Source organism: Brassica rapa, chromosome A04, assembly GCF_000309985.2.
Source record: "Brassica rapa cultivar Chiifu-401-42 chromosome A04, CAAS_Brap_v3.01, whole genome shotgun sequence".
NCBI lineage: Eukaryota > Viridiplantae > Streptophyta > Magnoliopsida > Brassicales > Brassicaceae > Brassica > Brassica rapa.
This window is the reverse complement of record NC_024798.2, coordinates 1887695-1902524: the sequence shown is the minus strand read 5'-3', so window position 1 is coordinate 1902524 and position 14830 is coordinate 1887695. Positions and strand designations below refer to the sequence as shown.

Here is a 14830-nt window from a genome sequence, read left to right as displayed (position 1 = left end):
TTTAATGGACCGGATTCGATTCGGATTTTGGGATTCGGTTTATTTGCCCACCCCTACTAGATTGCGATCGTAATTCTCTAGTATTTATAGAGATTTCAATTAGGAAAAGTAAGGTTACAGATTTCCCTTTTAGAGACGACTGATTAGAATAATAATCGTACACTTATTTGTGATCTTGATTCTCTTGATGCAGAAGATCCACCGAAGACATCAATCGCTGAGAAGATGATTTCTGGTTCTACCAAAGTATCTAAGTCATAGCCAGAAGTAGATTCCGAGTTCGCAGAAACTCCTCCCAGTACGTATGTTTAAATCGCAAGAGGCATGATGATGTTGACGGCGAGCTTTCTTTTGCGGCTGATAATCAGAATTATGCTTCTCAAATGGATGATGACAGAAAAGATACTCTAGCATTCTCTTGCCCATGTAAAAACAAATTCGATACTCAGAGCAATCTAACCACTCACCCAAAAAACTGCACATGCGTTGAACTTCCTACATGGACAGAAGAAAAAAGGGAAGAGAAGCATTTCACATGATACAACATTGATGACCATAACATAATCTTTAAAACTTGTTGGAAAACATTTACAAATGAGCAATTCTGAAGATTATGCAGAAGAATGTAGTTGCTAGATCATTTCAGCTTATGATGCCAGCTTGGTGAGCCAAAAAATTAGTCTCGCCTCTCAAACTTTGTTTCATAGCCTATAATAACACCCTTTTTCACATACTTGCATGAAGAGAAAATAATATAAAAGTGAGACTTTACTATTTATATTTTATCTAATGTAGTTGATTTGTTGAACTTAGCTTGAGGAAGAAATCTAAACCATCTAGTCGCTTGATTGAACACATAGATCACTTTTCCTAAGTCGTAGTTGCAAACAATACTATAACAGCTTCTAGTAACTGCAAGACTTCATCTACTGGGTTTGGGAATATAATTGACCTTTGTGAATGAACAATGTGATTCCAAAGTCTGTAGACAAGGATAAGGATATGATTCATTGTGAAAATCACCGCCTAGACAGATATTAGGAACTCGTGACTGCACTCTGACTAGATGTTTTCATGCAAAGTATTTTGATTTGATCATCGAGTTTTGTTGCTTAGAAACAGATGTGAATCTATTTTATTTCAGGTTTTTGTTAGAACTCTTCTACAAGAACAAGTGGTCGTTGTTCCAACTCTATTGTGTCTCTCTTTCTCTTTTCTTTAATTTAACTTATGTCTTGATTGCTAGAGCATTAGCATTAGCAGTAGCAGTATGCTATAGAAGCAATATGCTGCATGAGCTGTATGCTTTTGCTAAACTGTGTAATTAGATGATTGGTAGAGCAATATGTGTATGCTATTTAAAATTATTATAAAATTAATATATAATATATAATATATTTATTTTTATATATTTCTAATATATATATATATATATATATATATTAACATATAAAATTAAAATGATATATAACTGATTTATTTTATTTAATAATTTAAAAATTATGTTTATATCAAAAAATATTAAAATATCTATTTTTAATTCACATTTAAATAAATTAGATTGTATATATTAAATTATATAAATTAAATTATATAAATTAATTAATATTTAAATGTGAAATACTATTTAAAAAAATATATTTATTTTTATTGTAAATTAATTTTGGAAATCAAAATTTTATTTTCTGGATATAAAAATAATTTTATGATATTATTAAATAAAATAAATTAATTAATTATATATAGTTTCCTTAATTTTATAAATTATAAATGCAAATGCTCTTCTAAAGCTTCATATGAGAGCATTGGCCATAGAGCATTTGGAGAGCATTAACATTTAGTAAATGTTTTTCTAACAATTGTTGATTGGATAATGTAGAGTATAATGCTAACGCTAATGCTAATGTAACGCCCCGACCCGCTCACGGCTAATGGGACACCCACGTCCGCTCTCTCGGCCCGTGGGCCCATCCCGTTCCAGCGATCGGTCCGTTAATTTTTCTAAAGTTTCGAAATCATTGTTTACTGACCCTGCAATCACCACCCGACCTTTTTCCTTGCTTTGACCTCACTCGCATGCTATCGCGAATCACTTCTCGATAGGTCACCCATCCTTCCACTACTCCAGCTCAAGCACGTTTAACTTTGGAATTCTTTCAGGATGTGTTCCGAAAAAAGTAAGTCAACTTTGGTGACATAAATAGTCAAATCAATTCTCTTAATCATTTTTTCACTATCACAACTCGGGATATTACAGCTATACCAATCAAAGCCTTAGGGTGTCTCTTCTTCTTTTTTCTTGTAATAACACACTTTTTGTATGTATTTATATTTGAATCTCTCATTATCTATTACCTCAGCTCAGGTATCTATTCTATTAAAAGAGAATCACTCTGAAAAAAATCTACTTATACAAAGTTATTGCACCCTTTTATTTAAGTAACAATTATTTGGTCATACCATCTATTAACCCAATCTATCTATATAAAGTTGGCTTGTCTGGCTGCTCCTGCTGCCACGTCACTCTGGAGAGATGGGCGTTTTGCGCCACGTGTCGCTTAAACAAGCACTCTACGAAACCAATTTGTCGTGTCCTTTGCGTTATTGAATTGGGCTTCTGTTTCGTTTCTTTTGCATTCTTTAATTGGGGCTTCTTAATTTCCAGGCCCGTATATCATGTGCTATACCAGAAAGTGAGGTTTTCATTATAGCTTTTGTAGACCCGATGAAGCCGCCTTCCATAAACATCTGAAACGCCTTAGATTCCCATTAATTCTCACCCTCCCCCACTACGCAGCATTAAATCAAGCTTGGACTCTTCATATGTAAAACCACAACCATGTTTCGTCTTCTGAGGTTTTGATGGGTGTTGATATGCTACTCATTGACGAGAAGGTAATCACTCCTAATTTTTGTTAACGCTTTCAAGATGCCAGTTTTACATATCTGATTTTTTTTTTCATTTGCTTGTCTGCAACAGTCAACGCTTATGTAGGGATCCGTGAGTGCGAACCCTCTCAGCTTCTTCAGGGAGCGTTTCAGTAACAACAATTTCTGATTGTCTGATGCTCCCCTCGCCATTGATGGCACTTCATTTTAAGAGAATGTACGGATTCGCCGCGTCTTTGGCTGCTGGTTTGCTGCTCATGTTTCTGGTAAAGATCAATTTCACATATCCAGTGCCTTACCATGAATTGAATTGGAATGATCCTGTGGCCAATCTGTAATAAGTTATTCATGTTTCCTTTCTTCTTCTGCAATCTGTGATCGTATTTGTCATCCCCATCAAGTTTGTGCTGCTCTTCACATTTGCAAATGAGAAGGTATGTTTTGCCTGGTAGCCGACAAGAACTTGCTGTTTTTTGTCTTTAAAATATTTGTTGAGATTTAGTTCTTGAGTTCAATAGGGTTTGAATGATTCCTGTGGTCATTTCTCTCAAAATCATTCCTTTATTGTGTTTTTTTGGGTGAGTTACGACTACATGTTCACTGGGAGATCACAATAACCAGTTAGATGACCTTGACGTTGTTTTTTTCTTTGGCAGCACAGACTTCCTCATGGGACCTGAGCAACAGATAAATATGATGTTCGTATCTACGCTACCTCTATCTATGTCAGATGCATCCTTCTTGCACTCATTTTGCGCTCTCTTGGTAACTTCTTTCTCTCCATCTCTCTCATACAATGTTTATTATCCAAAGCTAGATCTAATCTTAGTAAAATCTCCAAGGTCTGCAACTTTGTTATTTCCCCAAATATTTCTCAGCTTGAAACTTCATCATTTCTTGTCTCATGTAGATCCACAGCAAGATTTTGACAGTGATTGCGATCCTATGCAAGACTTGTGCACTTATGTGGTAAGTTCACTGCTCTATATTCAACCCTAAACAGGATTTGTTTCTACAATGTTCTGAAGATTATTCTTAGAGCCTTTTCGGATCCAACACCTTCTTGATTTACACGATGGTAATAATGGCAGGTACAGCCTCAGTTATATTCCATTTGCGCGAAGAATGGTCTCTGAAATAATGATCTGTCTCTGTGATAACGAGCTATAGTACACAAACTCGCATTTTACTGGTCTCGAGAATTTGAGAGATGATTTTAAAAAAAAAATTGTTTGACCTGATGAGGTGGTTTGCGCATGAATCAAAAGTAACGCAACTGGAGTTTCTTTTCTTTTTTGAGGGCTTGAAGCTCTTGCGTGTGTGTACTTCTATTACTTCAAGCTCTTTTGCACTCACTTGACATTTGTTTGATAAGAGATTACTTATTCATATAATCCCTCGGAGTTCTCATTTTACCCATCCCTTTTATACAGTTTATATTTTTGGTTCATACACAATACCCTGTGATATGCTTTTCTCTTCAAAAAAATATATGCCTAATCTTTTACTACTCTATGGTTCAACTTTCCTAATAAAAAAAGCGAAGACAATAATGCCTAGATACTAGATAGGCCTTTCTTTAGTGACAACGAGAAACAACATCATATTCTCTGCATTATAAGTTCTTAATGTAAAAAAAAATGAAATAGGGAACACTAATCCAAACGACCGCACTTAATGTCCAAAAAACTGAATAAATTATATTAACTACTCAATTAACTACATAATATATATCTATAAATAGGTTACATATGCTTTCACTTTGGCAACGACCACGACCAAATACCAAACAAAAATGCACACTAAACACCAATTCACACATTGAAAACTAACCCAAAATATATAAAGAGAAGTCATTTCATGAGTATCACGATTCTCAGGAATAATCGTCTTTAACATCAACATCGGTACTAGCAGAAGCAGTCCAAGAATTTTGGGTTTACAAAAATACCAATTTAAATTCTTTAACGGTCCAACCCCTAACATCGATAGATAACTAGAGACAACAACTTAAAGACAATATTTCTTTTGGCCGATAATGTGTTGATCCCCTACTTCAAAGCATGCAGAAGTATTTTCAAAACAACAACACAAACTTAGGTTTCAACATTTCCAAACAAAAACGGTTGGTTCATACAACAATGACATTTACTTATACAGCACAACATTATTATGCAAAGAACTGCCTGGTCCTGTAATTTTCGAGGTCCCATACAAAATTAAAATAAAATAAATATCATAACATATATTAAATAGAGAGGAAGAGATAAGCAGGTAGAAAAAATTGGGGGATCATGAAAAGAAAATTTGTACTTTTGGGTGGTTTTGTAAAAAAGTGTGTAGTCTAAGTGGGATTAAAATAAGGTTTTATATACGTACAAAAGGTTTTATGCATTCCTATTATCCAAAGAACATGACCGGTCATGAGATTTTCGAAGCCCATACAAAACATATATTACTTAATTATTGAAATTTGTATTTATTGTAATACTTTCTTTTTTTTTAAATGACCTACTAGATTTTGACCCGCGCTTTTAAGCGCGGGTTATTTTTCAGTCGATAAAAATATATGATATGAATTGGTATTTTAGTCTTGTTATACATTATTATGTTACAAATTTTATTATATCAAAAAAAATTATTATTTTTATTTAATTAGTTAATCGAATTATATTTTTAATCGTTTGATTACTTTTTTCAAAAAAATTATATGGATTGATCAGACTCAGTGCGTCTATTATTTTAAAATAAATTATTTTCAATTAGATGAGAACAATACTTTTATATCAAGTTTGGACCCGTCGTCGAACCAGTAAACACGATGACTTGTACATAAGCTGGTTTAGATTTAATGAAAACTCGTTAATTTAAAGCATGCAAACTTCAAAAAAACATGCAATCAAGTGTGACCTGGCATTTGGTTGACATGGTAGGAAAAAAATAATCTTCAATAATATTTTAACAGATGAATGAAACTTCTAATATATTAACGTAATAAAAAAATAATTTAACGTAAATATATATAATTTTGTTTTAACAAATGATTTGCTAAAGTGTTTTTTTATTAAATTTGATTTTGCAAATATTTAGAATTATATAATGTTAGATGACATGATATAATATGTTGTATGATATATGCTTTCATTTTAATAATTGATATCTAAATATTATATATCCATCTTTGAGCATAATATATGATGTATATAACGTTATTGAATAACAACAATAACATTGGATTTGGATGATAATAAGAAAAATAATTAGAGAAGTGTATCATACAAAATGAGAAATAATAATAGGATTTATTTAAAATATTTAAATTATTTATAGTTATTGTAGTTAACGGTAGGATAAAAAATAAAGAGTTTTATATAGATGTTATAAATTCTTTTATAATATATTTTTAAAAATATTTTCTTTTAATAATATAAATTTTCAATCGCATCTATAATATATTCTTATCAAAAATCATCATAACAATATATTTAGAATATATATATTTAGAATATATTGTTAAACTAAAGTACACATAATAATCTCTAACAATATATTTAAAATAAATTGTTAAACTGTATGCAAAATAACTTCCTTTAAAATATAGTCAAAATTATTAGAAGTGTTAGTCAAGGAGAATCTATGATGTATAAGTTGTGTAGATAAATATTTCAGAAATGTCAACATATTCATTTGAAAAACCACATTTCGATCAACGAAAAAATGATAGAGTGAAACCTTTGGTCAAAAAATAAATGATAGTGTAATTGCAAAGTTGGTGGCACCAAGGAACAATATAGTTTTGGTATTTAAATTTACCAGTCACGTTTTGGTTATGGATTCATGAGATATGTTTTTGTAAGATGATATTTTAGTATAATAAAGTTATGTATAATTTTTTGGTGTATCATAGTAAGTTGAGTAATAGATAAGAGCATTGATTATTTTATATTTAGAGAAATATAAGGTAATTGATTATTGCATAGTTAGAAAAATATAAGGTGAAACCAAGAAAATAGTTAAGTCTAATGAAAGGGTCTAACAACTTTTTATAGGTAGATTTTTTAAAACTCCTTCCATTTTAATAGTATAGATTGAAATGGCTTTTTTTACAAAAATCCATTTGTTAAATTATTTTATTTGTTTGTTTTCTTACATAAAATCAATTAATTTAATGTATTAATATTTTATTTTAAATAAATTATACACAAATAATTATTTTGTAAGTTTATTTTTAAAAACTGTGGGCCCCGCAAATTGGGTGATCTTATGCTAATGTTTCATGTGTTTGTGGTAAAAAAACCATATATCATCTTTATTCTCTGTTCTTGAAGCTCTAGCAGCTAAAAAGAAACGCTTCTTCTTTCTCAACGCTTTTGAAAATACAGAAAATTACAGCATGAAACAGAGCTATTTCTGATTTTCTACATATAAAATTTCATTTTTTAATAATATTTTAACAGAAAAATAATGCTATATTCCGTGCAGAAATATATGAGTTTTAATATAATTTTAAAACTTATTATGATATTTTCTCATACGTAATTTTAAATAAGAAAGACATTAATTTAAAAAAATTTAGTCTTCATGTAGCCAACAAATTATCTGAGAAAGGTCATCGCATAACTTACTTGCTTCTCAAGAAAGCTCAAAAACAACTCGAATTTCTCAATCTGTTCCCAGACAGTATTTTCTTCCGCCCTCTTACTCTTCCTCCTGCTGAAGGTCTCGATGTTAGCGTAGAGACAACCACAGATCTCCCACCAAACACGACTCGGAAACTCATATCCGATGCCATGGATCTCTTACGCGAGCAAATAGAAGCACAAGTTCGTGCATTGAAACCAGAATTTAAATGGATACGCAAGTAATGCTCCGTATTTGTATATCTATCAAGGTATTATTGTTTTTATTAAGATGTGTTTGTTCATATATTCACATGTAGTGAATTAAATTCCAAACAATTGGCTTCTAAAACTTCCCATTACATCATACCATTGAAATCAATTGGAAAGTAAACTATATTCTAACAATCAATACTTCCAAATGCATACCCTCGCCCGAAACGTCAATCACTTTGAAAAGATAGTTTAACGGAGATAACAAATACATAATATTCTGCGAGGACAGACCACTAGAAATCAGCCCATCTAAGAGCATAACTTTATCATAGGGCACTTAAGATATCAAGTTTCATGTTTTAATTTTGCAAAAAAAATAATATATACAATGTCTCCTCCTCTGTGGCTCTCTCTATGCTTGAAATATTGGATGCACTTGAATGGAAAACAGATAAACGATAATAGATGCACAGAGTTTATTAATGGAGTGAGAGTCACCTGACTAGAATGCTATTTTACTAATTACAGATGCACAAGAGCAACAATAATATGCCACAGACCCAACATAAATAATCGATGTGACACATGTCATTACTATAAGTAAATGACAAAATTTACTTTCTTTATTTAAGTGAATTAAAATAAATTATGTTCTACAATAACTTTTCTCTTATGCTGGCAAAAAAAAAAATATTTTTTTTCCAATTAACACTAAACAAAAAAACTCAGAAGATAAAAATGCCAGATTAGCCAAAGACAATGTAATTTTAGTATTTGGTCAAATATTTTTTTTGAATAAAAACATTGTTAAAGTCAGACACACTCATAATCATGGATATAATACATTCAGATATACCACAATCAAACATAAAACTTTAACACACAATTAAAAATATATTAATATACTACACATATAATCTCATGCAAATGCAAAAAAAAAAGACGTATTTTCATTAAAAATATAGCTGAAATGAATACTGAAAATAAAATTGTACAATATCATACAATATAATTGATAGCAAATAAAAATCCAAACATGTAAGAATTATAAACATAAAATTCAAATGTTAACAAAATAAATAAATATAATTTAATTGGAAAACAAATTATATTTATTGTATTCAATTAAAATTATTTATTCAAATATTTTATAAAATTTAAATAAATTTTAATTTAAAATTGTTTTAATGTAAATTTACCTGCCCGTAGGGCGGGCTAACCTCTAGTAACAAAATATAACAGTATATTTAGCTACCTATATTTCTTAAGCCACATCTAAACCACTAATAAAAAATTATATATTTGACAGACCAAACATGTTCTACACAATATTATAGAACACAATACATTTAAAACATGTTGGGCTTAAAAAAATCTATAGAAAAAAATTAGTTAAAAGTATATAAAACCAAAAGCACATCTATAATAACTCTAATGAGATATATGTCTACAAAATAGAACATCTAACAATATTTTGTTTTTAAAATTTTATATTCGTTATCAAAAATAAATAATATTTTATATTAATGGTTTTATATTGATAGTTAATATACTGGAAAATTATTTGTAATTGGAATTAATTGTTGCTATATAAATTTACTTAGGTTTACTAATATGTTTAAAACTAAATATACAAATTTTATTTTCAAATTAAAACACATCCTAAAAACACATCAACTCCGTATATACCAATATTTTTTATTTAAATACTGTATTTTCAAGCTTTCCTTCTTAATCGATGTTCCGTACAAATGATTATGCTCATACACATCATCATATAAAATTTCATTTAAAATAATATTTTTAACGAAAACAAACCCGCGTTTAGAAAGTGCGGATCAAAATCTAGTTATTATTATTTCCCATACCATATCGACTTTGCTCCTTTAATAAACAAAAATATGTATGATGTTTTTATTGCTGTGTAAAATTAGCCAATAAGAATTTAATCGATTATTTATCGTCTTTCATGGAATTAATTTGAAGATTTTCACCAAATTAAAATGAGAATATAATCTACTAATTGAGCAGTAGCACAGACATGTTCTAGATTATATATTGTGAAAATCTGGTAAAAGTAGGAAATTATTATATACCAGTTGTCCTCCGAATCAAATGACTAATACCTTCTTAACAGATATCAAATTCTTATATATTTATAATATATATGTAGAGACAAAGCTTATTTGACATATTTACACATTCATAATCTACTGTTTTCCCCCAAACTTACAACTCCATTTTGACCTGGTTTGGGTGCAAACTAGTAGAACCAACCATCAAATTGTTGTGGTCATTGCCATGATCTTGATTCTCTTCTCTTCCCCAAACCGGCTGGTTCAAGCCATCGAAAGGCCATTGCTGTGATGGTGGTTGTTGCAATTGCCGGTGATGATAGGACTGTTCTGTCTCCATCACTTGAAGAGGCCACGCTAGCTGCATTGTTGCACCGTTGAAGCTCCCATCCATTAAAGAACCGTTCTGTGAAAGAAAGAAAGAAGAAAAAGGAGCCAAACCCGGAAAAGATATCAGCTCAGGGATCATTCATTCATAGAGATCTTGATCTAGTCAAAAGAAGTCAACTATTGTTGATGTGTTTATTATTATATACTACAAGAACAAGGCTTAATGAGAGGGACCATGACTATTTATTGGTATGTACAAGCATTTATGAACTTTGTTCCAAACGATTTGTGGTGAGAAAAATTTAAGTCTGGTATTTGTAGATTGAATGAGATTAGATAGGCGAAAAAATAAAAACTTTGAAACAACAAGATCTTTGGAAGAGACCCACAAACATTAATGAGGGATAAAATAAAAAAAATCAAACCATCAAAGCTCAGCAATATACACATCCGACATAAGTCACAGAAACACACAGAAAGGTTTACAGAACAGAGGTGGCCCTAGTTTTGACACACTAAGCTGTTTGTGTGTACTGTAAATTTGTACGGTGTGTGTGTTGTGTATTTACTTTCCCTGAGTTTTCCTTTGATCTTCCTACGCCTTGCTCTAAAATGGTCTAAATTAATGTTTGTATCAATAAATACACAAATATTTTCTCCTTTTGTGATATAAACTAGAAGCTACTCAAAGAGGTATAGTTTCATATAGCTTACTCAAATAAGAAACACGAGTATTAAGAGGGACCTAAGTGAAGACACTTACTTCTGAAGCCAATATCGTGTCGAGATTGAAGTCGATCCTAGGGTTTACCGAAGCAAGTCTCATTGATAGCATCTGTAGAAAAAACAAGTTAAACTTTGATGAGACTGTGACACACAAACCTATTCATTTTGAGTTGACATTTTGGTTGTGTCTTTTAAGGCTATTGTACAATATATATAGGTATAAATAACAAAACTGGACCACGGAAAGTCTTACCTCTACTTGACGTTGTAGAGACTGGACATGGTTAATAATTTCATCCAGCACCAACGCAGTACCTTGAATCTGCAGGTCAAAACTTTCTGGTGAGCTTAGGATTCATGTTAGGTACATTCCTTACAGAGCAGCTAGCTACCTCTTTGTTAAGACACCAAGATTCTAAAATGCACTGTGAAAGAAACATCAAGAAGATGATTCTTTAATCTAAAGCTAAACATAAAAGGCATACCCAATCACAATTAAACTTTATAACTTTCAAAAATAATTAGTACTCTAGTGGTTCATGAAACAATCAATCAAGTACTCACACTGCTCACCAATAAAAACCAAAAAATCTCCATTCATCTCACCAATAATTGCTGCTAACTTCTAACATAAGGGTTGGATTTGATTAAATTAGTTGTCTAGGGGGGGGGAGTGTCACATCCATGTTTCCAACTAATTAGGTATGTGGGACTCAGAATCAATATCATTTTTTGTAAAGGATCCTTTGCTTTAATCGTCCTTCTAAGAGTCATTGTCTCTTTTTCTCTTGATAGATACCTAACGTGTTAGAGACGATACTACCTCTTCCTCACCTTCCATAGAAAGCTTGCAACTAGATGGACCCCATAACACACTTTGATCTTTGATCTTTCCACCAAAATATGTCCCCTAAACCCAAAACCTTAATGGCACATTACAGCTAGCATCTCCATTTCCTAAGGTCATTCTCTAATACATTAAGCACACATTGAGAAGAGGAAAAAAGCCATCTCCACTCACGTCCGTGTGACTAGTTTTAACCTTAAAGCTAAGTATGTACCCTTCCACACCGGAAAATAATAAAGTTAATATCCTTAAGGAATTACATAATTACCTAACTGGCCACTTTATCACACCAGAAACCACTTTTCTTCATTAAAAAGCAATTAAGCAATCCACTTTTTTGGTGAGAACAAGAAAAAGAATGATTGAGACCCTTAACTAAATCATAAAAACTAGTAGTATACAATATTCTTACTTTTAGGGTGAATCTATTAAAGAAATATTGTCACAAATCAAGATGTAATGATTAATTAGCGTATTTGATTAACACGTCAAATATCTGGAGAGACAAACCTTATCACAGCCTGGGACCAGTTCTTGTAGTAACTTCATTCTTGCATTAATCTTCTCCCTTCTTGCCTATAATCCAAAAAAAAATATTAGCGATTAATCAACTGATTAACATTTAAAAAAAAATGATAAAGATTTGTAAGAGATGCAAAAGTTACTCGTTCTGCTAAGCTATGACTATCTGTTGCTTGACCACGCCGAGCTCTAACATGAACATACGGCAGCTTCTCGTTCTCTTCAGAGCTTTTGTTCTTCTTCTTCGTCGAGCTTTTCACCTAGACATGTTAGGGACAATGAATCAGTGTCTGGAACAGAATGTAAACAAACTAACTTTGTCTCTCTCTCTCTCTCTCTCTCTCACCTTCTTGTCGAGTTCTTTCCTCTTGCCACATCGATTGCTCTGCTTCTCCACAGCCGCTTGATCACAAGTCTCGGTCTCAGCAGGCTCGGTCTTAATGTGTTCGTTAGAAGGTACGGAGCTCGTCGTCGTGGTCTCGCCGGAGACATTTCCGTTTTGCTGATTGTCAGTGGCAATCACCGAGAAACGAGATGCTCGCTCCATGAGGAGTGGGTTAGAAGGAAAACTCAATGTCCCGAGTGAGTGAAGCGTCGTCGCTTGAGAAGCAGAAGAAGAAGACGAATGGAGAAGCTCCACGGCTTGTGTAGGCGGAAGCTCAAGCAACGCCGTGAACCCGCCGGCGTTCTCCGGAGGTACCATTTGCCGAAACTCTTCGCCGCCGCCGATGTGAAGCGATTCAAGAGCTGCTGCTTCCCGGAACGGTACACCGTCGCCGGATCTAGCTCCAAATCGTCCAGACAGATCCATAAACACAACACCACCGTCTGTCGCTGATGTCTGAAACCAAGGAGAGAGAGAGAGAGAGAGAGAGGATTGAGTAGATGAATTGAAATCGCTTCTTTCTTTCTTTCTTACAGAGCTTCCAGAAGACTTCAAGAAGAAGGAATTGTTGTTGTTCTGTAAGAGAGACTCTTTCTTTCTCTGTCTTGTCTGGGAGAAAAAGAAGAAAAGCTTTTTACTCAATTAGCCAATTTTGAGTAGGACGAAAGCAACGTTAAGCTGTTCTGTTAAATAAACAAGAGAGAGAGAGAGAGAGAGAGAGAGAGAGAGAGAGAGAGAGAGAGAGAGAGAGAGAGAGAGAGAGAGAGAGAGAGAGAGAGAGAGAGAGAGAGAGACCTGTTTCGGTTATTGTACGGTATGTTTTTTTTTTTAAATACGATATTAGTTGGGCCTTTTGGGCTTTATCTGATGATTTATATTTTCACTGATTATCTTTAATTTTTGTTATTACTGATTTTTAAGACTCAACATTAATGTTAATTTGAAAATAAATTCGGAATATTGTGAAAAAAAAATTAATATTTATTTTTTTCAAATATATTTATTGAATATAAATCATTTATAGGTCGTACCAGATAACGGCACAAATTTAATCCCATTGGTGGATTTGATTTATTCTTCCCTCCGCAGGACCAGCCTGCTGTCTCTGACCTATACTAGTATATTATAAGTTGAAATTATAAAATCAATAAATGCGTCGTATATTATTATTATCACCAGTTAATGCCATAAATGGGGGTATATCAGCTTTTGACTTTTCACGGACTTCGGTGTGAACAAAAATGTTACTACTACTGTATAAAACTTTCGAAAACGTAAAATAGTTTTCTTGACTTTTTTTGATAAAAAAGCAATTTCACAATAATAAGTCTATTTGCCTTTTTAGCATATATAGCTACAGTAAAACTTGTAATGGATTAGAAACGATCTTTTATTATCGACTAGTAGTTTACTTAACTGCGTTGATATTGTGGGCTTTGTAATGAAAACGAATATAAAAAGCAAACAAGTTCAAATAATCTCTTAGAATATTATATATTTGTTCTAATATCATACCATAAGATTTTTTAAAGCGATTCATCACCTCTTGGTGTGTAAGGTTTGGTGTAGTAAAGTCTCAATCAAAGAGGGGAGGTACATACAATCGTTTTTGGCATGTCCAGTTTGGCAACGTTACTTACTCTCCCAACGTCCATTACTTCTTTGGAGTTGAGAAATTTATGTGTAGAGTTCATAGCCAATTCAGTAACCAACCACATTACGTACGTGTGAAATACACATTTATACACATTCAAATTTAATCTGTATATATAAAAGATATTTATATATATATGATTGTATATATGATGTCAACCCGAATATGAAATACGCTTAAGTCATTATCAGTAAGCAAAATTAGGCTGGGATTGATCAGGAAGTTTGAAGTAGTTAGAAAACTGCATGTTTCACGAAACTTGATAAGCCTTTTTTTTGGTCAAACATGATAACCCATATATATGCGAAGAATTATATATATATCGATAAAACCTCATGTCCTCTTAAGCTAATTTTATATTTCTAGAAGACTAGTACCATATCATAATTAAAAACCTTCAACATAGCATGTTGAGATCGTGATGAAATTAAAATGATGGACATGGGGCGAGGGACTGCAAATGTTTTGTGGAGTATTCATGACAAGAAATTTTGAGCGATGAATAAAAAGTATGTTTAAGAACTTTGGATCATTAGTTAATAAGTGGGCCTGGATCCGCGTGCTAAC

General features: G+C 32.2%; 2 protein-coding genes across 3 annotated transcripts; one reads left to right on the top strand and one right to left on the bottom strand.

Moving 5' to 3' along the window:
* Positions 1 to 2835: 2835 nt before the first annotated feature.
* On the top strand, positions 2836 to 5774 carry LOC103863025 (vesicle transport protein SFT2B-like). 2 transcript variants are annotated; one of them, XM_033290521.1, is made up of 5 exons: positions 2836 to 3155; positions 3261 to 3323; positions 3546 to 3654; positions 3800 to 3858; positions 3981 to 5774. In XM_033290521.1, exons 2-5 carry the CDS (start codon positions 3316 to 3318, stop codon positions 4057 to 4059), a joined length of 255 nt encoding a protein of 84 aa, XP_033146412.1. In that variant the 5' UTR covers positions 2836 to 3155; positions 3261 to 3315; the 3' UTR covers positions 4060 to 5774. The 2 variants fall into 2 exon arrangements, 1 of the variants encoding a protein (XP_033146412.1); XR_631859.3 differs by lacking the exon at positions 2836 to 3155 and having other exon boundaries at positions 3551 to 3654.
* A 4017-nt stretch (positions 5775 to 9791) lies between these two features.
* Positions 9792 to 13334, bottom strand: LOC103863024 (transcription factor bHLH60). Its single transcript, XM_009140760.3, has 6 exons — positions 12571 to 13334; positions 12368 to 12484; positions 12213 to 12278; positions 11109 to 11177; positions 10893 to 10964; positions 9792 to 10205 (listed from the first exon to the last, which is right to left on the bottom strand). Exons 1-6 carry the CDS (start codon positions 13033 to 13035, stop codon positions 9954 to 9956), a joined length of 1041 nt encoding a protein of 346 aa, XP_009139008.2. The 5' UTR covers positions 13036 to 13334; the 3' UTR covers positions 9792 to 9953.
* Between the last annotated feature and the right edge of the window lie 1496 nt (positions 13335 to 14830).